Source organism: Pseudopodoces humilis, chromosome 17 (assembly GCF_049639895.1).
Source record: "Pseudopodoces humilis isolate 2021_Gansu_Grassland_sample_001 chromosome 17, ASM4963989v1, whole genome shotgun sequence".
NCBI lineage: Eukaryota > Metazoa > Chordata > Aves > Passeriformes > Paridae > Pseudopodoces > Pseudopodoces humilis.
Window position 1 is genome coordinate 1,593,055 of NC_142216.1, and position 26,142 is coordinate 1,619,196.

Consider the following 26,142-nt stretch of genomic DNA (forward strand, 5'->3'; position numbering starts at 1 on the left):
GAGGTCACAATGTGCCCTTTTTGGGATTTGGATTTCCTTTCCTGAGTTGGTGACAGGGCTTGCAGCAGTGATCCCAATTCACAGGTTCTGTGTAGAACAGCTGCCCTTTTCCTGGTTAGGATAACTTGGTATTTTTCAGGGATATCAGAGCTGTGTAATTACAGGGAGGTCAGTGTTTTCTCTTTAGTCCCATCATCTGACTGATGCCCAGTTCAGAGACTTTTGTGTAAATGACTTAGGGCTGGCAGGGTTGGAATACAGTTCCAGAGTGTTCACCAGATCAGTTCCATTTGCATTTCTGTGGGATGTCTGAATCCTTTGTGTCCATGAGGCCTTCCAGACTTGCATATTCCCTCATGTGCCTGCTGACTTGTCAAACTTACTAATTAGGTGATCTCAGGTATCTGTTGGCAACTTCTTTCCAGCTTGCTTTTTCACCTTACATTTTTGTTCTAACAGCTTTTTTATCCACTTTAGTTCTTCTGACAATCCCCATTTCTGTCACTAAAACTCTTTCACTTGTTGCTTGAAAACCCAGGTGCTGGGAAACTTAATTACATAGGATTATACAGAGTAATCATAGGGTCACACACCATAATTTATGAAAGTGGCAAAAGTTTATGTAATGTCAAAGAAGTTAAAATCACCCTTTTTGTAAAGGGAGTATAAGCATTTCTGGAAGTGTAAAGTTTTGAGTTTAAATATTCCAGTGTTGGAAGAATTGTCCTTTCCTGCAGTGAGGCACCAGGAGATGATTTTTGTTTGACAAAAGCACAGCCTCCTGTAGCTCTGTAATTCCAGGTGTCAGAGCCCCTGTGGGAATAGTCAGTGATGGAGCTGACAGAAGCCTTTAGTGGAGGATGGCTTACCTGGCAAAGAAGGTGTTGATTGAGGAGAGCTTTTATTAAGTTGGAACAAAATGGCCTTGTCATGGTTTATCTTGTGGTGGGAACAGTTTTTTTGTGACATTGAGCTCATGTTCTGGTTTTTTGTATAAGCTTTAGGCAAAGCAAGGTGCCTTTATTGCCTTTATGTCTTCAGAATTCTGGGATTTGGGGTTTCTTTACCCGTGGCTTAGAGTTGTCATTTACTAATTAGTAATTTCCTTCATCTTGATGTGAGTTTGTTGGGTTGTTGTTTTGTTTTTAATGTGAATCTTCTTAATCTTTTTATTTATTTCTTACACATTTTGGGTACTTGTGCTGGGTTTGTTATCTCATTGCAATTATAATTGCCAGTGTAGTGAATGAAACTGCTGGTTGTTGACTGGAATTGTGTGAGTGACACAGTGGTGTGAAACTGGGCTGGAATTTCATGGCCTGTTTGTGATTCTGTTAGCCCTTCACCCCCTTCCTCTGCTAGTTTGCCTAGTTCTGTTTGACCCTTTCAAAGGAAGATGTGAAAAAACACTATTAATAACCAAATGAAATGTTTTTCCTAGGTAAAACAAATAAAAAATGGGAACTAAACAAACCAAGCTATTAACAAACACTTCCTCAAACAGTTCTTTTGTCCTTGACATTATTTACAAAACATGCACTTGCTGAAATAGAAATTATTGATTTTTTGAAAGATGCAGCTCTGAAAAGGCAAAAGGATTTAAAGTTTGGTTAGAGTTGACTACAGTGTTTGCCACCAAGTATTAGATATGCATCAAGACTTCACTTCCTTATCTCAAGGTTAGTCAAGAGAATTTTAAAACCCACCCCATGTCAGTTCAAGTAAACATCCATTTGTCACATCCTACCTGCTTTATTGTGTATTATTTATAAATTAAATGCTTTCAGACCACTGTGTGGTGGGACTTAGATGTTCCCACAGTTCCCAAAATCCAAGATGTTAGAAAATTTCTGCTATGTGTTTATGCTCTCAAACCACATGATTTGGAAACTTGGTGACGTGGCCAGTCTTGGTTTTTCACATAGACAAGTCACTGAAGTGAAATTAAGGTCACTGTGCTCAGCCTTTAACCATGCTCTGATAGAAAGCTTCATAAAAAATGTTTACTGTATTCTGACTAATTGGGAGAGTTTGATTATGTAGCTTGAAACAGATGAGGGAAGGGAGAGTGATGAAGCATTTTTCTGCCTGGGAGCTTGGGCACACCTTGAAGGTGAAGTAGGTTTGTGACATCTGTGTCAGATGTTTGTGTGACGCTGCCTGTTCAAGGGCAAACTCAGCTATTCCTCATGATTATGTCCTGTTAATGTTTTGTGTAAGGAGGTGAAGCACACTAAGAATCAATTAAAGACAGACTAGAAGAGCTTTTTCTAGTAAATTAACTTCTCTTCTTGAAATAATACATTGCATGTAACTAAATCAGAGTAATTACCCACCCAAAATGGCCATCAAGTAGTTCAATCTCTTGCTCCCATTTTTCATTCCCCTCCAAAACTCATCCTTATTTAAAATGTGTTGCTTCCTCGACTTTATTATGAGGGAAAGGACTTCAAGTGTGCTGACAGAAGTCATGGATCTCTCAGATGTGTGGGCACACTTTTATACTGAAATGCCAGTGCCACCTAATAGTTGCCCAGGGCTTTGTATGGATCGTTCCCTTATATTAGTAGATAATTCCAAGTTTCCTTGCTGATGCAGTATAAGAACTTGTGAAGATCTCTTTTTGGGACACCAGCTTTTTATATAAAGTTTTCCTAAGAAAACCAAGACTTTTAATGTTCTTTCATTCAGAGCTGCCAGTAGTAGCAGCTCCTACACCTTGAATGGACATTATGTCACTTTACTTCTTAATCCCATTTTCCCTGGAAATGTTCCAAGGGAAATGAAAACTTACTTGGAGTGTTAGTAAAGTAAATAAAACACTCTGATACCTTGGAAGAAGTTCCAGTTGCCAATAGTGAAATGCACAGTCTCAGTCTTCAGTGAGGAATTGCAGGCAGGTAAATGTGAGAATGAAATATTAAGAGGTTCTGCTTTATTTCTTTTGTCTTGGAGAATTGAATGTGCTTTCCACCAGTGCAGAATGGTCAGGAGATGAGAATCTTCTTGTTCATACATAGAAATAGGCCAAACAGGGGTTGTGCAATCATCCTGAATTACTGCACTTACTCAGCAGACAGATCCCTGTGGAGGAACAAAAAGGTTTTTAAAATGTACCTTCCAGGGTGGGCTTCCTTTGCAGCAGCTTCACCTTGTGTGTGAGGCTGTGACTAAATTTTCTTAGCTCCACTGAAGGCTGATCTTTGATCCTTTTCTCTTCCATTGCATCTCTTGGGCACTGAACCTTTGCTGTGCTGAACAGTTACACTCAGTATCTCAATTAGAATTCCATCCCTTGAAGAAAATAGCACTTCATCCAGATCTTGATTTACTCCTTGGAATTCTTCACTTCAGCCCTTACTCTCTAGTTTTTGGGGTTTTTTCACAACAAATCTCAAGTTCAAAGGACAGAATACCTGAGCAGGTCATTTGCTTCAATTTTCACTACTTTAGGTGACCAAAATGTTTTATTTTCACCTGTGACTCCTGGAGTTGTTTACAGAGCTGTTCTGTTGACATTTCAGTTGAATGATTGCTTTCAAAATACATATTTTCTGCATCCCATTTTGATGTAGGGAATCAATAAAGGTATTAGACTGATCTGTGAAAACAAGGAATGTGATCCACAGCTTGTGTATAACTTTTATCAGATTTATAACAATGCAGGAATGAAGGGTATGGTTTCTCCTAGAATCCAGACAGTGGGAAGGTGTACAGGCCAGCAGTTCCTGAAACAAATCCAAATATAGAATCTTTTCTCTCTGCCTTTGTAAACATTTTATTTTACTACTCCAGTTAAGCTAAGCTTGGAATCCTGTGAATACCTAGGAATTTGTTGACTTTATCAGTGGTAACTGTTTTCCAGACAACCATGCATTGGTGTACTGGAGTCTTTGCCTAAAGTGGAAATACAGTGTCTGTACAGATATTTAAGCCCCAGCAGCTACTTTAGCTGAATCTTGAGTTATTTTGTTTTTTATCTGTATGCTCTTATGAGGCAAATCCTTGGTGTACCTTGTCTATGCCACTGCTGTTGGGAAATTGAGGGAAAAATCTCCCTGGACTACTGGGAATGTGTCCTTGATGTAAGGAAGCTTAGAAAAGGCAAAATTACAGCCTTCTGATCAAACAGGTGTCATGTCAGCTTCAAAACAGTTTTTCACACACAGCTGTCACTTCGGTGTAGTTATCTGGGATGTGCAGAAGGACTGGAGAGAATTCCAGCCCTGTCTTTCAAGTGTGCAGGAGTCCAGGGTGTGACTCCAGGTCTGCTCAGGAGCTTGGGTGGGGAGATACCACCCCCAGTTGCAGATGCAATGAAGCAGGGCTTTATTAAGTGTTAATCATGAGTTGGAAAGGAAGATATCCATGGAAGGACTTATGTTTGTCCTCACAACATTAATAGCCTTTATTTTTGCCCCAAATTGATGTATTGGGCACTTAAAGGTTACTATCACAGTATAGCTGCAATTAATATTTTGTCATGTTTTTACTTTTGCTTTTCTGACATTTACTTAAGTGCTTCTTTCTCTGTGATATTAAAAACCTGATAAAGAGCCTTTATATTCAACTTAATTGGACAATAGAACTTATTGGCATTTTTTGAATTGAAAAATAAATAGAAAAGTATAGGGGTGCACTGCTTTGGTCTGGTGCAGAGAAGTCTGACCTGAAAACAAAGCCTGAAGCATTTCAGGATGGTTTTGTGAAGTGAAATGCTGCAGGAGGGATGAGAGTAAGGTGTCCTGCAGAGGAATTCCAGTCCAGGTGTTGTACACACCCCTCAGTATAAGGACACTGCTGCTATGGTTGCATTTTCATTCTGGTGTTGGGTATTTTGGTTGTTGGAGTACTGTTTTCAGGGAGAATTGCCAACTTGTGTGTTCTGGTTTGCGCTCAGACTTTTGTTTCCAGGAAAAATAAGATATTACCGGCATTAATTTCTCATTAGCTTTCAAGATGGAACATTAGTCAGCAACGTGCCCTTGCAGCTGAGAGCACTGATGGTATCCTGGGCTGCAGCAAGATTCCTGCTAATGCTGGATCATTTCCTGTCTTGCAGGTGGTATGGTCAAGAAAAGGACTACAATGTTCTAGTCATGGATCTTCTCGGGCCCAGCCTGGAAGACCTCTTCAACTTCTGTTCTCGCAGGTTTACGATGAAAACAGTACTTATGCTAGCAGACCAGGTACGTGCACACCTTGGTGGGAGCAGCTTCAGGGCCCTGAGGGGTTCTCTGCAGAGTGGGATAAATAATTAATGCAGTGTTTTATACACTAAGTGAACACTTGACCTAAATAAGGACAAAGTAAGGGTGGTTTCTGTGTGCTCTGCCCTACAAAATGCACCGAGTGGGAGGGCACTGCAGCTGCCTGCTCCTTCGTGCTGCTGCTTTCAGGGCAACTTCATTAAAATAGTCAGACTAATTTGGGTGTATTCACTGCCAGTATCGCCATGGGGGTTGTGATAGGGGGCTGAAATATTCTCCAGCTGTGGGTGATGTGATTCAGTGGGACCAGTGGTGACAACATGCAAGATTGGCCCTGTGCTCTCACACCCTCCTGTAGCCTCTGGGACCAGACAGTGAGCTAGTAATAAAGAACTGCCTTCCTTCTTTGGTCCTCACAGAGAGTTCTTAAAGCTGTTAGAGGAGATGCCACTCTACCTCCAACAAAATCGAGGCCTCTAAAACTCTCTGAAGTCTTTTTTTATAGCAGTTGATATTTTTCCAACTTGGTCATGAGAAAACAGCATTTGAAATGAGCAGCCATATTTATTTCTTGCTGCTTAATAAATGGCTTGATTGTGCTGCTTTCAGCTCCTTGAAAAAGCAGTGAGGGTTTTTCAAGTTGAATTTTTCAATGGTAGTTGAAATTTCATCTAATGTTACGTAATTGATGTCAGTACCAAGTTGTCACTTAGCCAGATGCTCGTAGAATCCCAGGCTCTTGGCCAAGGAAGCTCAAGGCATTTGTCTGGAGACAAGGTCAGCTGTCCCTGTTCTCTCTCAGCTGCCCTAAGAGGGTTATGTGCTTGCTTTAGAGAGCCATTTGCCTGCTCACTTAGCCAGAGTCTGGGTGTGACAGCATCTCCAGGGAATCCACAAGGGGATTGTGCAGTATTCTTTTGGATAATAAACATTAATTAGCCATCAGCTGAGAAACAGGCAGAAATGGGGGATATCAGTGCTCAGGAGTGGCTTTCAGGGCACAGTCCAGCAAACAGCTGTCAGGGCTGTGATGTAACAACTCAAGCCTGCAAGAGGAGTGTTTGAGGAGCTGCAGAGCTGTGCCACAACCACGGGCTGTGATCTCACCCACAGGAAATGGGTTGGCCCTATATGATGACACAGATGTGCCAGAGTATCTCCATGTCTCCAGGTATTCTGGGGTCAAGGTAGCCTAGATATGACAGGATGGACCACCATCGAGTTGTGACTTGCTCCATGAAAACTCTTGCCTGGAAAAGTGATGTTTGATGAATGAATAACCAGATGAATGAGTAACTGGGACATGGGGAGCAAATGAGCTTTAAAATTGGCTTGTGGTAGCTATAAAACCTTTGAAGTGATGACAAAAAATTACTTTTTAATAGGAAGCTGTAGTTAGATACATGAACTTCAATATCTGGGAAATACTCAGGTATTTAATCTGCCTGTTTCTGACCAAGATTATGGAATTTTGACATGGAAAAAAGATACTCAGACAGCATTTTAAAAAATTTGTTTTCATTAAGGAAATGCATAAACTGAAGTTGCAGAGGAAGGTAACACTAAAAATTCATGCTTGCATTGAAGGTTTAATGAAATGTCTTGCTCACTTTGAAATCTTACATGTTGCTGGTTTTTTTTACAGATGATCAGTAGAATTGAATATGTGCACACAAAGAATTTTATACACAGAGACATTAAACCAGATAACTTCCTAATGGGTATTGGGCGTCACTGTAATAAGGTTAGTCCAAAGCTCTTTGTTTCCAAGCTGCAGAGGGAATGCCTGTGTGATTTGATTCCAGCTGCACAACTTTTGTAAAATCCATTACTAAAACTGCTATTTTGGATGCTAAACCACAGTTCTTGGGTGTGAGAACTTGGTTTTCTTGGTGTCCACTTGTAAATGCTGTGGGTCTGTGACCCACCCTGGGAGATGCACTTGACTGCAAAATGATTTCTAGACTTAAAGTTATAAACTAACCCTAGAGAAAACTTGACTACTTCTCTGAAGATACCTGTTGTCATAGCATTTTATTCCTCTATGATAAAAGTCAAATCTTACCTTTGGCTTTGGGGCTGACTTCCTCGGATGAAAACAATTTGTGCCAACGTGGGAGCTCCTGACCTACCAGTCAGCAGGGCATTAAATCTTGCAGTGACAGACTGGTAAAGTCTCTTCAAGCATCAGAATTGTGGATAAGACCAAGAGCCAACATGCAGATGCCTTTATAAATAAAATAAATGATGCAGTTATGTTGATGGAAAACTGTTAAGCTGTAGCATACCTGCTGTACAACAAAAATTTTGTCTCAGTTTACTTTGTGGGGGGAAAAAAGGCTGAGGGTGGGTGGGGGGTGGGCTGAGGTTGTTACACTTTTTGGGATGGGTAAACATAGTCAGAAGTGCATGTTTCCTGCCTAGAAGGCAACTTTTTCATTTTCTTTTTAGTTTTCTTGAGTGAAATATGCTTAATCCTGCAATTTGTATGTCGAGCTCGGGCAGACAGGCAGCATTGGCAATGCATTAAGCATGCTACTGATTAGAAATTAACTTCAGGACAAATGTACGTGATCAAGCTGTTTATTGGAAGCAAGATTCCCACTTATCTCCTCTATATGCCGTCCCAGGATGTCTCATCTGGTTAGGCACTACCAGTAATCAAAATGTTTACCTTTGTTTGCCTGTATGAATGCCAACTTCAGGGCCATGAGCATTAGAAGGGGAAAGCTTGGATAATGTGAGATAACAGCTCTTGTCTGAAGAGGTGCAATGCACTGAGTGTTTAGAGACAACCATTGTTGGGAAAGCTTGTAATTCCAGCTGAAAGACAGTCTTTATGTAATCCTGTTGCTGTTAAACTTTGTTTGTTCCCAAGTTTCATACTTTCACTCTGTACAGCTCTATTTTTCTCTGCTGTGTTGAGCAGTTTAGGCTCCTTAATTTTCTGGCATGACTCAAAGTAGAACTTGAAAACTTTTATTTTGGTTTTTTCCTAGTTTTAGTTTCTGATTTCCAATTGTTCTTTTTGGGCCATTTTTCTATACTTTTGCACAGTCATGCTAGGTTGGCATTGCTGCACTCCAGTTCATCTTGGTGTGGATTAATGGCCTAGAAATTGCTGCTGTGCTTACTTTAGAGGAGGAACACATTAGATTTGCATCAGCTGAAATGAAAGACAAAATTGCCTACAAACCATTCAATTTTTTCCCCATTAGTTAGGGAGCCAGGCAGTGATATGGTGGTAAAACACTGTGGCCAAGGGCTTCACTTATGTCTCAGGGGGTTAGGGAGGTAGATCCTGACCCAGGAGCAAATTAATAGTTTTGCATGAGCAAAATGTGGAATGGGTTCCTTCAGTTTTGGAATCAAGTGCCTTGTCTAGGAAACACTTGCCACCATACAGTATTTAATGTTTCTTTTTGTAACCAAGTGTAGTTTTGGGTTTTTTAGAGATGACTACCCAGTTCAAAGAAAATCAGCCACAAAGACTAGAACAGCATGGTAATCTTGTTCCAGTAGCTTCCTGTCAGTTATATTAAAAAAAACAAAACAAAACAAAAACTTGATTTTTTTTTTCCAAATTTGAATTTGGTGACTGGGAGAAATTTTGCTCCCACATTAAAAGATGAATTTCCAGCTCTGCTAGAAATAAGCCCTGCATGCTTATGAAAGTAAACTTTAAGGTGACTAAATGCCTTCTACCTCTTCCTTACTGAAGATTTACTTTTTCTAAATGTCTTTTGGGGGAAGGGCAGTTTGTGGAACCAAAGGCTGCTTTTGTAAGCAAAAACTTGAATTTCCTTTTTTAATAGAGCCAAATGTCACCATTGCTATCCCTGGTTAAGGCAGTGCCATTTTGGAGCGGCTCACAGTTGAAATTTACCTTGTCCCATCTGTCAAATTTTCTCCTTGGAAAAAAAATAAAAATAATAATACAGCTATAAATAATCAAAATCTTGCTAAAAAAAAAAACCCAAAAAAGATGGAAAGATACAGTTTTTTTGAAAAGTACAGTGCTTGGTGGAAGAAGGATGGCATTTGGCTACCCTGTTCTTTCTCGAACGCCTCGGTGTTGCCTGTCTGCGCCGGCCAATGTTGCAATGTAAGCAAGACTGTTTGATGCACTGCCACCCTCTATTGTTTGTTCAGTGTTTAGAATCTCCAGTGGGGAAGAGGAAAAGAAGCATGACTGTTAGTACTTCTCAGGACCCATCTTTCTCAGGATTAAACCAGGTCTGAACTGTCTCCTATTCCAACCTCAACCCCAAATTCATGTGCTTTATTTTTGTTTTGGTTATTTTTATTTTATTTTTGTTTGGTTTGGTTTCTTTTTTGTTTTTTATTTCGTTTTTCTGGAGAATGTAGACCTTGCAAAAGCACCTCTTATGTTGGCATTATTCAGACATACTTGGCAAACATGTAACATTACTAAGATGTTTCCCTGTGGCGCTTGTTTAAATTGTGGAATGATTTCTAAACTTTGATAGGGCTAAATGTCCGTGCTTGATTTCAGGTGCAGGTTTTATTTGTGGTCTTTCCAACTCAAAATCTCCTAAAAATGTGGTGAAGGATGGACATGAAATAGCAGGGCTCCTGCTTGCTTTGCTGAAGGTTTCCTGCAGTTCCTATGGATGCACGTGGAGAAGTTCTGTTATCACTTCAGCCAGACTCCTCCCCATGCAGTTTTTGTTCAAAATCAGTCCAAATGTGTAATGAAGACTTAATATTTTCATCCACTGTGCTTAAAAACTGAAATTACTCCAACAAGCTGTGTCTTGGAGAAGCAGGAGCTTATCTTGTAGTGTCTAATGTTGTATTTCTGACTCTTGAAGAGAAGATGAATTGCAGAGAGAGGAAGACATTTGCCAGCTGGTAGCAGGACAGCTGGAAATTGCTGAATATGAATCACTGCTCAGGAGCTTGGCCATTGGTCCACAGCTTTCCACAGTAGTCTCCATGGATTAAATCCCAGGCGGATTCCTGCTGTACATAAGCTGACAGGCTTCTGTTGTCTGCTTCTGAAACTTTCTTATCAGAGGCACAGACTTTGATCTACTTCTAGTTGCTCTTGGCAAAAATCGTGCCCTACTTCTCCAGTTTCCTGCTGATAGTGCAACAAACAGAAAGAAGGTGGTGTGAGGTTATCTGGGAATGTGTTCCTGAGGGCTGGCACTGGGACGTTCTGTGCTCATCCAAATTGGGCTGTGTCTCCCAGTTTAATTCTTTCCAGGAGGGACTCACTCCTTTGCCTTCAACCCATCCACAGGGAATTACAGACTGATCCTGAGCTAGGGAACAGAGCAAACTTCCCCAGGGAAGCTGCTGCTGCTGTAAAATAATACCCAGTTACAGGTCTGTGTTGTGAACCAAATCAGAAAATGAGGGATTGCATTTGAGCTCAGGCTTTGCTTCTAGGACAGTTGCAGCCAAGCAATCACGTAAAGCTTTATACTGTCTGCTTTGGGTTTCAATATCAAATATTTCCTGCCATATCAGATGATTTCCTGGTAGCCAGGGAACATATCCATGCTCACTGAGTAGCTGCCTGTAGTGGGTGCAGCACAGCCAAGACTCACACCTTGCTGAGCTGTCTGAGCAGTGGAGTCGATATAAAAACTTGGGTTTATGGCCCTTGCTCCAGGCGTTCTGGGCTTGCAGGGTGACTTTCACCTGAACAGCAAATGTAGCACTGCAGTGCCTTATGTTGGCATATAAATCATGGCAAGACTTCAACCCCATGTTTTCTGCTCTGACACCTGTAGTTTAAGAGGATTTTAGCTTTGCTTTTTCCTGTCTAGGCTACAGGAGTTGGTAAATCTTCTTGAATCAGAATTCTGAACCATAGCTACTCTGCAATTCAGAAACTTTTGGTATCTTGGATACTTCACAGAGTTGAACTTCCTAGTGCACAGCACTTCCAGTGTGTCAGAAATGATCCCCCATTTCAGCCTTGGATGTATTTTAGTGTCCAGTTTGCTTTTAAAGATGTATCTTCAGTTCTGGAATCAGCTTTAAGGTGATACTGAGTTGGTTTTTACTGAGACTTTATCAAACTTCCAGTATCTTCTTTCCATCATGTTCTGCCCCCACCCAAGTTACTTTTGCAGCACTGATCAGTCTGTAGGGATTGTAGTCCTTGATCCTGTAGCATTAATCCAGTGTTGGAATCAGGATTTGTAGCTTGAAGTCTGAGTGCTAGAATTTGAAAGGTTCCTTATGTACTTCTTTCTGCCTCAGCTTTTTTTGCCTAGTCCTGAAATCTTGCCCAAGAAGGTATAGCCTGGATGACCCTTTGTAGGTGGGCTGGCTGGCAGCACACTGATTACCACACACTAATTACCACACACTCAGGTTGCTAAATACCAAATCATTGGGCAAGCTTGGTTATTAGAAACCCAAACTGGATCCATTCCTCGGCTCCAGCTTCCTGGCTATGTTAAAACCAGCGAGTTTGTCCTGCTGCTGTGGCAGAGTTCTGGGAGCCTTCAAATGAGCCAAGAACAAGCTGTCTTGTTTGCTGGGGAAGGTTTTGGCCTCGTGCTCTGCAGAATGGCCACTGTTCTTTGAGACAGGAGGTTGCAGGATGTGCCTCGCGCATTAACTCCGTGTGTGTGACCCGCTCCAGTGTCAGTGGGGCTGGGGATGTGCTTTCACACATCTTCCTCCCTCAGCTGTGCACTGCAGACATCAGACTACAGTAGTGATAGAAAATAGTGGTAGAACTAAGCTCCAGAGGCTGAGTAGCACCATCTAATCCATCGCAGGGGATTGAGAAAAGGCTTGAACTAATTCACCATTGAGTTTTTAACTGACTAGTTAAAGCTGGTTGCGCCTCCGCACTGTTACTTTGCTTCTTTTAACTGTAGGCTGTTACATTGTCTGGGTGTCTTAAAACATAGCTAATGCCTAGTGACAGAAGTTGGGAATTTTGGGAACTGGAGAGGAATCTAACCTATTTTCATTTTTCTTGAAGTTATTCCTTATTGACTTTGGTTTGGCCAAAAAGTACCGGGACAACAGGACAAGGCAACACATACCATACAGAGAAGACAAAAATCTCACTGGCACAGCTCGATATGCCAGCATCAATGCACACCTTGGCATTGAGCAGAGGTGAGTGCAACGTTCTGGAGGGTGATCTTTGGAAACTCCTCAAGAGTCTGAGCTCATTTTATATGAAAAGTGTATCCATCACTTTGCAACTGTTCTTCCTTTTGGCTGCCTGTGCAAGGATAGGGGGAAAAAAATCCAAGCACCTAATTTGCTTCTTGAGGAGACTGTGTGTCTTGCAGACATCAGGTGGATGCTCTGCATATTATTTTGGCTTTTTAAAGGCTAAACCATACTTTGATGTGGGTCTGTCAGAGGCCCTTCACATATAAAATGGTGCACTCTGCTGATGTGTTGGTACCTGTTGGCACTGCTGCTGACTGGCTCGAGAGGCCTTTCTGTAAACAAAGAAAGGCTGTTCTAAAGCTGGTGTCTGGCCTGTTTTCTCACTCTCTTCAGCTTAGTAAACCATTATTTCTCCTTTTGCCTGCAAGCAAGACTTAAACACCTTCAGTCACTGTGTTTTAGTTTCTGGTGTAGTCATGTGTGTAGGTATGTACACATGTGTGTGGATATATTTATATATTTGAACTAAGCAAGAAACACATCTTTATCTTCTGGATCAAAGGCATTTTGTTCCTACAGAATCCTAGCATTTTCCAGTGGAGAGGGCACTTTTCAGGTTGTTTGGAAGTGTTAGGTATTCATGGGATGTATCAAGGGGTGCCTCTCTTCCTTACATCTGTGCCTAAATATTGTAGTGGGTAACTAAAGGGTGTGGCTTTACCTCTCTTGGATAATTAAAGCTTCAGGAATGTCTGTGCTTCTGACCTTTGTGTTAACCAAGATGGGAATGACTGAATTTCTCGTGATCAACTTCAACAGAACACTTAACCCGCAAATGAGTCTTTAAAATGCTCCATGTTTCCTTTTTTTACTTTAACTTCCTTAAGGTTCCTTCAGGGTTATTTTCTGTCAGCGTCATATTTAAACCAGCTTGGCATGTGGCTCAGGGAGGTAAATGACAGGTGTCACTTCTGAATTAAATGCATTTCATAGGTCCCAAGCAGTTCTGGTAAGGGAGTATCTGTGCTTGCAGTTGAGAGTGAAGGAGGGATCTGCAAAGGATGTTGCCTTTGGATTTAGTTGGACACCATAAATTGAATTTAGTTGGATTTTACACCATATCTGCTGGTAATGGGAATTCTGTTATAATTAGAAATGTAGGTTGATGCTTGCTAAAAGCTGCTAAACTGTCTAGGTCAAGCCAGCAGTGAGGCAAAGTAATACATTCCTGTAATCAAGAGAAACCAGTTCTGGAGCTTATGGCAGAATATTTCAGCTTCTAGTCCTGTACTTTTAACTGTTACAGAACATGTTTTCCTACAGGTAATGACAGCTGTACTCAAGGAGCTGTTTGCAATGTTATTTATTTTAATAATGATTAGGATTGTCCTGTTTTCCAAATCCTGAAAACTACTTCTATCGATATATTCTCAAATGCAATGTACCGATTACAGATTTACAGAACTAAATGTTTCCTACTACAAGATCATGACATTAAACATTAAAACAATGAGCTGGATGGGGGATGGATACTCTTAATCCCTTTATTGCTTCTGAATTTATCACTGCCTTCTCAGAAAACATAATTTTATGTCATGGCCCTGTACAGGTTCACTGAATGCTGTTGGTGATTAAAATCTGCAGTTGTAATAGAATTAGCAAGTTTTGCAGGCTGGACTTTGTGGACTCAGTATCATTTTTCAGCCCTTTGTCTGTGGTTTCATGTTGCAGCTGAGATGATCTCAGAGGTAGCTGCTGCTGAGGGAGGGAACCAATCCTCTCTTCCCTGGGCACGGCAGAGCTTTTCTGGCCTTGTGCTAAAAGCTTTAGGGAGCCAAGCTGATTTTCCCCTGGGATAGCTTTTCCTTTGTTCCCAGAGGGGCACAGAGCTGGCCCATGAGCGAGGGGTACCAGACTCTTCTGGTTATATTGGCTGGGCTAGAACACAAAACATCACCAGCTTCTTTCTTCTCCTACCAAGATCTGCAGATAGATCAGGTTACAGCCTGTTCCCACTTCTGGGGAGTTGTTTTCCCCTCACCTTTGTGTGTAATCCTGTTTGCAATACCACTGTCAGCTTTTTGATCCCCTGTTGGGGTAGGAGGTGTAGAGTCAGTCCTGCCACCCTTTAAATCCTTCTCTGGATGACAGAGCAGCAGCAAATCCCACCAGGTTGTCCCCATAAGGGAGCAGGGAGGAGAAAAAGAAGATATTTTTCTGCCTCATATTGAATAGATGTCAGCTGCAGAAAGGCAGTCAGAGTTAAAATCTGATTTTACCACAGCTGGGAAGAGGCAACTTTGCCAAGAGGAAAAAAAATCCTGGAGTGTGTTTTCCAGTCCAGTGAACTGTGCTGGTCTTGGTTCCCAGGAAAGCTGTGAGCAAAGTACAGTGGTGTTCATGTGGCCAGAGTGGGGATGTGCAACATGTGCAGGGCAGAAAGCATTTGAAGCCTTTTGCATGAGAATTTGTGCAAGTTCTCAGTGAAGTCTGGGGCTGGATCACTTTGGAGTTCTCCAGCTACCTTGGAACAGACTTTAGTGGGAAGAAGGCAGAAGCACCTCTGACTGATTCATGCACCTTTATAAATACTGCTGCCTTTTAAAATCAGAGACAGCTCAGGGGTTTTTGACAGAAGGGAAGGAAGAAAGGAGCAATGCCCTTTAGGGACCACGTGGTCAGGATTGATCCCTGACTGAGACAAGGTTCAGGGAAAAATTTTACTGACATGATGTTACAGCCTTATTGACCTCATTAACCTCATTCTCTCTTACAACGCATTCCATGGTTCCCACAGGAAAATCTTCAGTTTCTACCCAAGCTACTTAAGAAGACAGGAAAGAAATTTCATGGGCTTTTTGTTTGTTTGTTTTCTGTTTTTTATTTTCCAAAGTTTTCCCAAATCAGTGTAACTCCAGATGGAAACTTAGAACACACAATACCTATGAATATTCCTTGCTTAAAAAATGAACAGGATCTCTTCCTATCTTAGGGTTCTCTTGGGGTTTATTACTGAATTATTTGTTTAATTTAAATTTTTGAGTGCTAGTACCATGGAATAGAGTAAGAAATGCCAGAATTTGTAATTCCTTGTGTTTTTCCTCCTGCAGTCGTCGGGATGACATGGAGTCTCTAGGCTATGTATTGATGTACTTTAACAGAACCAGTCTGCCTTGGCAAGGATTAAAGGTAGGTTATGATGCTTTTCTTCCCTCCCCCACCCTTTTAATATTTTTTTTTTCATGTTTGGGTATCATGCTTCTGCCTGTCAGGTGGGTTTATATAATGTTTAGCCTCAGTTGTACAAAGCAGCTTTTCCCAAAGCTTGATATTTATAGACTGTGGATTCTGCCTCTTATGCAGCAGGCAAAATGTGCATTGTTGGACTGTCTTAAAATTTATGCTAAACAATAGCTGACATCATCTTTGCCAGTTATTGTCTTGTTGCAGGCTGAGGCCCCTTTGGGAAATAGAAAATAACATTGTTAGTGGTTTTTTGAATTGCTGGAGAGTGCATGGAAATAATCTCTTGCCTGGCAAGTTCAGCCTCAGTGGTATCTTCAGTCCAGGTTATGGCACAAGTGAATAATCATTAACTGCAGCAGGCTTATTCAGGATTTCCATGTATGGGAACCAGCTACAAACGTGGCAGACATTTCTTAATTCACTTATTTAGACACCAGTGATTGGTTTTCATGTTTTAATAATTTTTCTTCCTCTGTGTGAGAGCTGTGTAATTCCAGTGGTGTTGCAGCTGCACAGTTTCTAAAAGGGCAGCAGCTTTTGGGCCAGTGGAGCTCTTCAGCTGCAAGTGAATGTAAAGGGTGCTGGAGCACCAGGCAGCCCTGAATGGGGCACTGAGTGGGAATTAATACAACTTTGGCAAATGTAGCTGCAGGTCTGCTGTGGTTAATGGACAAAAGCAGCAGCTAGAACTACACGAGCTGTGCCATGTGATGGAAGCATTAGACTGCGACAAATGGTATTAAACTGTGGCCAAATCTTAATACCAGATTGACCTTCATTCTCTTTGCAATAAGTGTGTGGGACTTGGAGATTTCACATAAAATACTTATGGTTGACCAAAGGATTTTTGTCATTTTTTTTTTTTTTTGCTGCTGTCCTTGTTAATCCAGTGTTGCACAATATCTCTTATATTGTGACCTACATGTTCCACAGGCTGCAACAAAGAAGCAAAAGTATGAAAAGATTAGTGAAAAGAAAATGTCCACTCCTGTTGAGGTTTTGTGTAAGGTAAGAGTTTCCAAATGATGTCATACTGTGGAATGGAAATTCTTTTCTTGTTTGGTTTGTTGTTTGTTTGGGTTTTTTTTTCCCTAAACTTGAGCCAGTATATTAAATAGCCTCACATGGCATTTGCTTCTGAATAATACTGCTTTGGCAGGCACTGGGTGCCTTGTGTTTGGCCACCCAGCAAGACTGGGAATGTGGGTACAGGGCAGCATTTGCTGTTCCTTGGCAAAGTTCATGCCACCATCATTCAGGTCTTGCTGACTGCTGGCTGTGCAAGCTCCCAGCTCTGACGTGAGGCTTGTTCAGCTCTTCAAAGTTTACAGTGCAGGTTTGACATCAGAAATAAATAAGTAACCAAGGTGGAGCTGTCTGGTTTGCCCACATCCACTTTCTGTCTGCCCTGACTCAAGTAGTGGCTGTGATGAAAGTGATCTTTGTTTTCCTTTGAGTTTTAAGATTCCTCTTTCACTGTGGCATCCAAGTGCTTCTTCTTAAAGATCCTTGAGAGCTCAGCAGGGTTTGTGCCCCTTCAGACAGCAGCACCAAGGATTGAACTTTCCAGTCCTGCCCATCTATAGCCCAAGAGCCTGACATCATCTCCCAAGATGTTAAACTGTTCACGAAATGCTTTGGGTTGGAAGGGACCTTAAAAATCATCCAGTTCCAACCCCCTACTGGGGTCAGGGACACCCTCCACAAGGCCATCCAGTGTGGCCTTGAACTTCCAGGGATGTTACACCCTGTCATCTTTTACAGCACTGTTCTCTATTACAGCACCAATAGTTCTGTGTGCTATTACCTTTTACAGGTAGGCTTTCATACACCATTAAATGTTTAAAAATGTAAAGCAGAAAAATCTTTGAAAAAGGTTTTCATAAGTTTTCACACTTAATGCTTATTAGCTGACCTTGTCTCTACTATGTTCCAGCAGATTATCAAGGAAACAGGAGTGAGTCTCTTAACAGATAATGATCATTATTTTAGAGACTTAGTTTATAAGAACAAGATTTAATTAGATGAACAATGTGCTTTATAAGTAAGTTAAATGTTGAAGGTTCTGGTAGCAGAGAGCTTATGATTGCAAACCATGCATGAGGTAACATTTGTGGGGAAGGAGTGTGTACCTGAGCAAATCCACATGCTGAAATACAGAATAAATTAACAACTAGGGGCAAAGTGGAATTCATTCATACATCTCCAACCAGTTTTCCTCTGCTGTTAGAGACAGATGTACAACTTTTTGCCTTTGTTAGAAGGTTTTTGCTGCAAGCCATGGCTTGATTAACACTGTTGATTTACAGGGGTTCCCTGCAGAATTTGCCATGTATCTGAACTACTGTCGTGGCCTGCGCTTTGAAGAGGCACCAGATTACATGTATCTGAGGCAATTATTCCGTATTCTTTTCAGGTCAGTCTCCAAGTGGAAAAGTACAGAAACTTCTCAGGGATCCAGTTGGGAACTGCTCTGTGGGACTGGCACTGCAGAGAGCAGCTCCTGTGTATGTGGTGTAGGGAGTTCTTCTGGGACTTCTTTCATTTCAGAGCTTCAAAAGCTGTTTAAAGGATCTGAAAATTATTGTTCAATGTTAAACATAAAAGGAAAAGATTCTCTTGTTTTTGCATTGTGTGATGTGACCACAGGGTTGAGCCCATACTTCAGGTTCTGTTGCAAGTACATTAAGAAATTGACCCCTTGGTAGGAGTCTTTGAAGCTTTTTATGTTTGGAAATTGGTGCTGGGCCCAGCAGTGGTTCCCAGGAAAGAAATATCAGTGGAGGAGAAGAGTGCTGCTTCATTGAGCTCGTTAGAGTAACTGGAACATCAGTTCCACCTTGTGCAGGGAGCAGCATCTGTCAAAAGGAGGGCTGGCACTGATCTCTTGGGTCTCCCCCCAGGTTTCTGGAATCCAAAGAATTCCTATTCAGTGATGTACAATACTGCAGTCTCTCCTTGAAATTATGTCTATATTTAAAAAAAAAAGCTCAGAAGCTCAGTGCAGCCAGTGGGTGAGCTGGGCTGGGAGGAAGTGCTGCTTCCACAAGTGCAGCCCTTTGTGTAAGCAGTGAGTAAATGCTGCTGGCTGGCATTTGGGCTTGCTGCAAGAATCCCTTTAAGTTAGTAATACTTAGCATTTCTATACCATTCATAATCTCTAAAGCAGCTTAGAGAAGGAGCTATCCCCTAGTTCTGGGATTTCAGGCAGGGCTTCGTGTTAGCTCTGACGTGTTACAGCAGAACATTTCCCTCTTTTGCAGGACCTTGAACCACCAGTATGACTACACATTCGACTGGACAATGTTAAAGCAGAAAGCAGCACAGCAGGCAGCCTCTTCCAGTGGGCAGGGGCAGCAGGCCCAAACCCCCACAGGCAAGCAAACTGACAAATCCAAGAGTAACATGAAAGGTTAGTAGCCAAGAACCAAGTGACGTTACAGGAAAAACAAAAATTCCACGAATTTGGACCACGGTGGCAATTCCAAGTGTTAGATCAAGGAGGTGGTTTAAAAACTACATTTGGCTCTTAAATTCAAAAGCAAAACCAAAAGACGTCCTTGGAGAATTTGACTACTAACTTTATACCAAAATGTCCTTGTTATTCATATCATTTCTTCTGGGGATGTTGGGTCATTTTTAACCACTGCATCTTTTGCTCCTGCATTAACCACTTTCCAAAAAACAAGAAACTGACTTGGTGTTGGGAATGTGACATTTTGATTTATTTTGATTTATATATGTACATATATACGGCCTTATATATGTATAAATATATAATGCAATCCAAAATCCTAGACCTAACACTTCTTAAGGGATAATTCTCATTGACTAGGAAAGGATCTAGAGACTTTGGGTTCTGCTCTGTGGCACCTGGTACAGTGCTGTGGGTTTGCTTCTGTTCTGTATGCCTCAAACACTGGGAACAGAAAATTGTGACTGCTCTGGCTTCCTCCAGGGGGTTTACATTGAGACATTTGGTCCAGAGTTCAAGGGAGGGACCAGTGAGCTCAAAATGCCTTGTCTAAATCATGTAGTAACCCCAAACTGCTGTGGATTGCCAACTCACAATTTTCTGAGGTATCTGGGTGCTCTGGGGTGGGGCTTCAGGTTTCCTGATGATTTTTTGATGTTTCTAGGTTATGGTTTCAAAGGGAAATGTTGTGACATGTTCAAATGTAATTGTGTAATAACTGAAAACTGAGTTCTGAAAACTCAGAAGCACATCAGATTTTTTTTTTCCACATGGTCTAGAAGCTTTTAAAATATTGGGTTTTCTTGTGATGTAAATGTGCTGGTGTGAGTCTGGTAAGTCCCTAGGATGAAACTACCACATCTGTGCATTTTTGAGCCAGTCTTGCCATGAAACCAATTCCTTCAGCTGAGCTGTGGATCAAATTGAAACTAATGAGATTGTGTGACTGAGAATAGAGAAGCAAGGTTTAAATTCTATACTGAACCATTGCTGCTCTTCAGAACCTCTTGTCTGTCATTTTTACATGTATAGAATTATATACTTGGCGAACATGACAATCCTGGAAATAAAAGAAATGCAGAAGTGTTTGCAATAAACTTAAACATTGTTCTTCACGGCAGCATTCAAACTTTACCAGGTGGCTTTAATCAAGATAGCTATCAAAAAAACCACATTTCAGCCAGAATAAATGAAGTAATAAAATAACTGCTGCTTTTCCCAAGATTTAAGTGGCTCTTGCAAAAAAAATAAATTCATAGATGCCATTAAGTATCAGATTTTTGGCATAAAGAGTGGCTGGATCTGTCTGGAAACCAGTTCCTTCAGCTGCAACACCAGTAACAGACTGGGTGATTAATCACCTGCGCTTGGATTGCTTCCTGAAATAGAAAAACTGTGACTGAAGTTCAGAACCCAGCCCAATTTGGGGTGTGGAGAGGTTGGCTGTTCGAGCAGAAGATAATTTGAGCAAAAATGCACCTTCCTCACAACAGCTCATGCTCAAAGTGAAGCTTTGCAGGAGGTGATGATCTGTATGTGGGACCTGCCCTGAAAATCGAGTTGTGAGCTGGTGAAACACAGTTTTACTGAAGTGTGCTGAGGTTTAATGTGCTGCTCTCCTGGCTCAGACAGTCTCTGCCCAGGTGCTGTGTGTGGAGAAAGAAAAGGTCATTAAAGTGATTATCTGCCTGCACCTTGAAGTGATGCTTCAGTGCAGAGAGCAGAGCTGAGCTCACTGCCAGGCACAAGGAGCAGGGAAGCTTTGCCACAGAACCTTAGACCATTTCTGTTCACTGATTCATATTCCTTATCACACTGTCCTTTGGTGGAGACCCATTGCTACAGCTAAGATAAATTCCTGGTGTTTTAGCACAATTTCATTGGGTTTTTTTGGGAATTACTCTCCTCTTCCCATCACCAAGAAAGGCTTGTGACCTTTGGATCGATCAAGCTGTAATGTCAGCAGAGCATTAAAACAGTGCTTGGCAAACAGCTGAAGAGTTCAGAGGCTTCATCTCTTCATCAAAGTAAAGATTTCCAGATTCCTAAAATCCTCCATGTCTTTTTCTTTGGAATTCTGCTTATTAATGAAGATTTTTTTGAACCCAGCTAAGCTGAAAGGAGGAGGCTGTATGGCTTGGATGCTGTCATGTTGGAGAGGATGAAATACCTGGTTATTTTTTATGAAGTTCAGTTAAATTCTTTTGTAGTTGCTGTAGCAAAGCCTGTGTGGAAGTGGCTTAAAAGGCTTCCTGGTATCAAATGTTACCTCTCTGATAACCACATCCATTGAACTGGAGTCCTGCAAATGGCAATGTACAGGTGCAGTTCTTTATAAAGTGCTGTTGAAGATGTGCATCTGGGCAGGGTGGGCCAGAGAAGTACAGCCCAGATTGTTTGTCCAGTGTTCTCATTTACAGATATTCCTGTCTCCCTTAACTCAGATCCATGGTAAATCATCAATGAATCCTAGAGTTTATCCAGGCTAAATATTCTGCTTGGTTCCAGAATAACCTGTTCTGTCCATGGCCTTTTTTTCTCTCCAATTTATTTTTTTTTCCCTATCCCTCTCTGGAACTCTGTGCAGTGTCTTTTGTAACAGCCAGGTCAGCTGGTTTGGAACTTGGGAGAGGTGAACTGTTCCAGCAGACAGAGCTCTGCTGACTCGGGGAAGTTGGGCTGGCTCTCTTTTGCCAGTGCAGCAGTTGTTCAGGTGTGATTTGTAACTGTGCTTACACTCATCTTCCCTCAGTCATAAAAGTGACTCAAGCAGTCAATCTGCAGGATAAAGTCTACCAGTTGCATTTGGGAGAGGTGTTTTTAGTTCCTGGCAGTGGAGATTCTGCGAGGCTGTCAGCAGGTCCATTAATATTTGCTGGATGCCTGTGGTGGTGGCAGGATTGCATAGAACAGACTGAGGCTTCTCTGCTTGAGAATTAGAATTATTGACAACTGAACACTTCTCACTTGCTTGTCTGGAGAAATGGAGAATACACAAAGTTTGAGCATTTCAAATTGAGGAGGTTTTGAGGGAATTACACTACACTTGCTGCTCCCCTGTCAATCAGCTCTTCAGCCATGGTAATAATAAAGCAGTTTGAAGATTCCTCACGTAGCACAGAGATTTTCAGAGATAAGAGCAACACCTCAGAGGGACAAGGAGTGATGATTTGGCCCTGTATGGAGTGAAGATCTGTGGAAGAGATGCCACCATGAACTCTGCAGCACGTTCCTCATGCCAGCAGTGCTCTGTGTGCTGAGAATCTGCGTCTCATCTGACAGCTGTGGTTGGGCTGTGCTTAACAGGACTTCCAAGGGACATTTTGAATTTAATCCAGTTCCCTGTTGCTCTCTGCAGCTGGACATTCTCCTGCTCATATTACCTTGGGTTTGAGGAGTTCTAATAGCAGCAGATCACTTGTTGGGATGTCCTTTGTCCTCAGGTTCGGGCATCCAATTCTTGTGAAATGTTCAGTTTTCTGCTGCAGGGAGTTGATCTGTTTCTTTCCACACTCTTCCTTTGTTGACTTTGTTTTGGCTGCTCTAACGGAGAAAGTGGTTCAAAAGATGAATCAGTGTTCTCTGCTGAACACACTAAATGGAAAAACAGCATAATTTTTGGTTGTATGCATCAAGTAAGGATTAGGAAACTCAGGAGTCAGTGGGCTTTCTGTGGGAATTCACACTCAAGTGGGAATGGCTGTCTTAATTCTGGTGCAGGATTTTATTTTTTTTTTTTTTAGTATGACCAGTGCTGGATAAAGAGAATTGTCTTTCAGTGCATTAACACTGTGTTTGTAATTACTGAACCTCTTTGAAATGACCTGTAGCCAGTGCTGCAAGAGTTAAAGCCATTTTCTGGGTGCTCTCCAGATACATTTTGGACAGAGTGTCAGACTTGTTTGCACTTGCTTCTCTCTGGATGACAGCACAAGCTATAGCTGAGGTCAGCTCTGTCTGTATTTCACTGAGAAGAGGTTTCTGTTGCAAAAACTCGGAGCTGTTGCTGTGATGAACTCACCCATGGCCAGAACCATCCTGTCTGGAGGGCATCCAGAACGGAAACTCGCTTGGCAAAGCCATCTTTGGTTGAGGCTCCTGTTCGCTGTGTAAAGCACAGCCCTGCCACCTGAGTCACCAGCAAGGAGCAGGGAGGGAGGACTGGCTCAGCTTGCAGTAACTGGTTCTTGGAGATCTGTGTGTATCCCTTTCCTCTCCCTATCCCCCAGTGTCATTTGGAATACTGAACATTAAAAGAATCGCTGTGTGTGCACCAGCTCCCCTGTCATGTGAGTCAGCACTTGCCCTTCCCAAGGCTGAGCTGTGCTGCTTCCCCAGCCACTGTCCCAGGTTCTGCCTGCTGCTCTGGCTGCCCAGAGCGTGCTGCTGTGGCTTTGTGGTGGCAGCAGTCACTGTAAGGTGAGTTATCCCTGCCTGGCCGTGTGACACTGCCGTACTGCGTCTCTGGAGAGCACCCTGCAGTCAGATGACAGCTTGACATTCAGGGATATAAACATGAGCCACTGCAGACAAGTAGAAAACAATCCTATGAAATTACATCCTGTTTCCTAGTGGCAGTAACACAGCTTGTTTTCAAACTGCTGGGCTGAGTTCCTGCTGGAGGAATGTGGCATCCAGCTGGTGCATTGAGCCCAGCTCCCAGTGCAGCACTGGGTGTCAGCGAGAGGTGTGCGAGCTCCAGAGTTGTGCCAAATGCTGGTTACCTTTGGAAATGGACCTCTGCAATTCCCAGATGGAGCAGCATTTTCCCCTTTGAATGACCATAACTGCTGTTGAATTTTCTTCTGTGAAAGCTGTTGCTCGTTTCCATCCCGTATCAGTAAGTTTCCCCTTGTGTTTATCTTGCAGGTTTCTGAGCATGACGAGGATGGGACAAAGCAGAGCAGATCGGAGCAGGACTTATCACTCCCCAAATCCTAGAAATTTTAGTTCATACACTTGCCAGTGGCTGTGGGCAACCATTTCTTTGGTGTAAAGAACTTAATATCAGTATAAACTGGCTCTGGGCAGTGTCAGTGATGCTGCACTTTGAGTTGTAGCAGCTGTAATTGTGAATATTACTGAGATAGTGAAACATGGTGTCCAGTTTTCTATTGCATTTTTTTCAAGTGGAAAAGTTAACTAATGGTTGACACACAAGTGGAGAAAATTGTGCATATGCCAATTTTTGTTACCTTTTTACTTTGAACTACACTGCTTATGAGATCTCATTGTTTTGGAAGAATGGCATGAACAGTCTTCGGCAACAGTTGTGATAATTGTAAATGCTCACAATTGTGCACTCTTTTCTGGTTATTCCTCCCTGGGTTTTGAAAGTTGTACACACTTAAAACATTCTTAAAGTTGTTGGCTTCTATGTGCAACATACCAAGCCAGCTGACATGGTAGTAACCAAAGATTCCAGTTTTTAAGCATATGAAAGACTCTGCCTGCTTACCTGTGCTAGAAATAACAGCATCTAAAGTGAAGACTTAAGAGAAACTTAGCGACTACTAGATAATCTTTAGGACTCTGCATTAACTCTATAATGTTCTTGGTATAAAAGGAAAAACAGCATATTTGTCACAAAATTTAGTTAACATCTTACAACTGAACCTGTATGTAAGTTGCTTAGATAAATGTAATCACTGTAAACATCTATATGATCTGGGATTTTGTTTTTATTTTGAAGCGGGAGCTTTTTTGTTTACAAGTTCATTAAAAACTAAAAACTGTTTCTGTAAGGAAATGAGATTTTTTTAATTTGCCTTGTTAATTCAGTTTAAGAAATTTACATTACCCTGTTTTTAAACCGACTTTTAAGGCCATTTGTTAAGCAAAAGAAGTCATATTTCTTTCTAAATCATTTTAGATTTAGTGTTGTAACTCTTCCTCATTTTGTTTTTAAATAAATTTTGTATTTTTTCCTTGAGGGGGAAGGGGCAGTCTTGCATTTTTATAACCTGTTGTTTGAGACCAGCCCTCTATAATAAGATTGGAATTTTTATTAAAATTAAATGGCATCTTTTGCAGACCTGGGATTGGCAGCCTCTGAGCATTGCCATGTCCTGCCTCGGCTGGACTGACTCGTCGTTGCTGCTTTGGAGAAAAAAATTGGAATGGTTGGAAAAAATAATTTGGATGGTTTGAAACCAAGGCATTTTCTTTCAAGTTCTTGTGAAGTGGATATGACCAGATTTCCTCTTGTTCTCGGGGGCAGCCTCGCACCATGCAGAGTTCACATTGGTTACTGCCCCAGGCTGTCTTCCTTCTCACTCCTATTCTAGCCCAGCTGAAAGAAAGAAATACTTTTATTGCTGGTAATTCTTTAACAGTGTAATTTATTCCTTTATAGCATGTCAGAATAAATTAAAAAAAATGTCTGAAAATGCTGCCAGATGCCTATTGTGTAAATGTTGTCTGTATGTTTGCTTTTTTAGACAGTTTTCATGTATGGAGCAGAATTCCTGCTCACAGTTTTATCTTTTTTACCATTGGAAAAGATCTTTTTTTTTTTTTTCCTCTTTTGAAAACCATTTCTTCAGGATCATAAGACACTGTGCACTCCTGGAATGGTGCTGATGTGGATCAAGCTCCCCTGTTCTCTGTCCAAGAAGGATCTGCCCTGAGATGTTAAACTTTAGGTGGAGAACACTGTGTGCTAACAATAATAAAAAATAATAAACACTGGGGTAGATAACTGGGAAGGCTGCTGGGATTCAGAGATAGCAAAGCACACTGGGGAACTCCTGAGTGTTCTCTGCCAGGTGGGAGAAGAAATGGAGCTCCTTCTCCTGGCCACGATGGTTTCCCAAACTCCCCATCCAAATAAGGATGGTGTTCAAGCGGTGCCTCCTATGAAAACCAGTGTGTTTGTAAGAACTGGTCTCTAGAGCACTGTGAGATGTCCTTGTCCATGATTTCTGCTGTCTAGGCAACGTGTCTGACAACACACGTTGGCAGGAGGGGAAGAAGCATCAATGAAATGCTTTCTTGGCAGCTGTTCTTGGAGAGGCTGCTGGAATTGTTGTGGCATCGCTTTTCATGCTCTGACATGAGATACTTGCTGAAAAGTTGGAGAAAATAATTTGG

At 41.7% G+C, this 26,142-nt stretch overlaps 1 protein-coding gene across 3 annotated transcripts in view; it reads left to right on the top strand.

The window, feature by feature from the left end:
• The window catches only part of CSNK1A1 (casein kinase 1 alpha 1), a 32,150-nt gene extending 6,711 nt beyond the window's left edge, over window positions 1–25,439 (top strand). Inside the window, exons 3-11 of one of the 3 annotated variants that reach the window (XM_005523685.2) lie at window positions 5,063–5,189; window positions 6,856–6,954; window positions 9,363–9,446; window positions 12,187–12,326; window positions 15,440–15,518; window positions 16,509–16,583; window positions 17,885–17,991; window positions 18,839–18,987; window positions 23,920–25,439. In XM_005523685.2, coding sequence (XP_005523742.1) covers window positions 5,063–5,189; window positions 6,856–6,954; window positions 9,363–9,446; window positions 12,187–12,326; window positions 15,440–15,518; window positions 16,509–16,583; window positions 17,885–17,991; window positions 18,839–18,987; window positions 23,920–23,927 — 868 coding nt within the window. In that variant the 3' untranslated portion in view covers window positions 23,928–25,439. The remainder of the gene's footprint in view (window positions 1–5,062; window positions 5,190–6,855; window positions 6,955–9,362; window positions 9,447–12,186; window positions 12,327–15,439; window positions 15,519–16,508; window positions 16,584–17,884; window positions 17,992–18,838; window positions 18,988–23,919) is intronic. The other 2 variants (XM_014253102.2, XM_005523687.3) reach the window with 2 other exon arrangements.
• The last annotated feature ends 703 nt before the right edge of the window (window positions 25,440–26,142 follow it).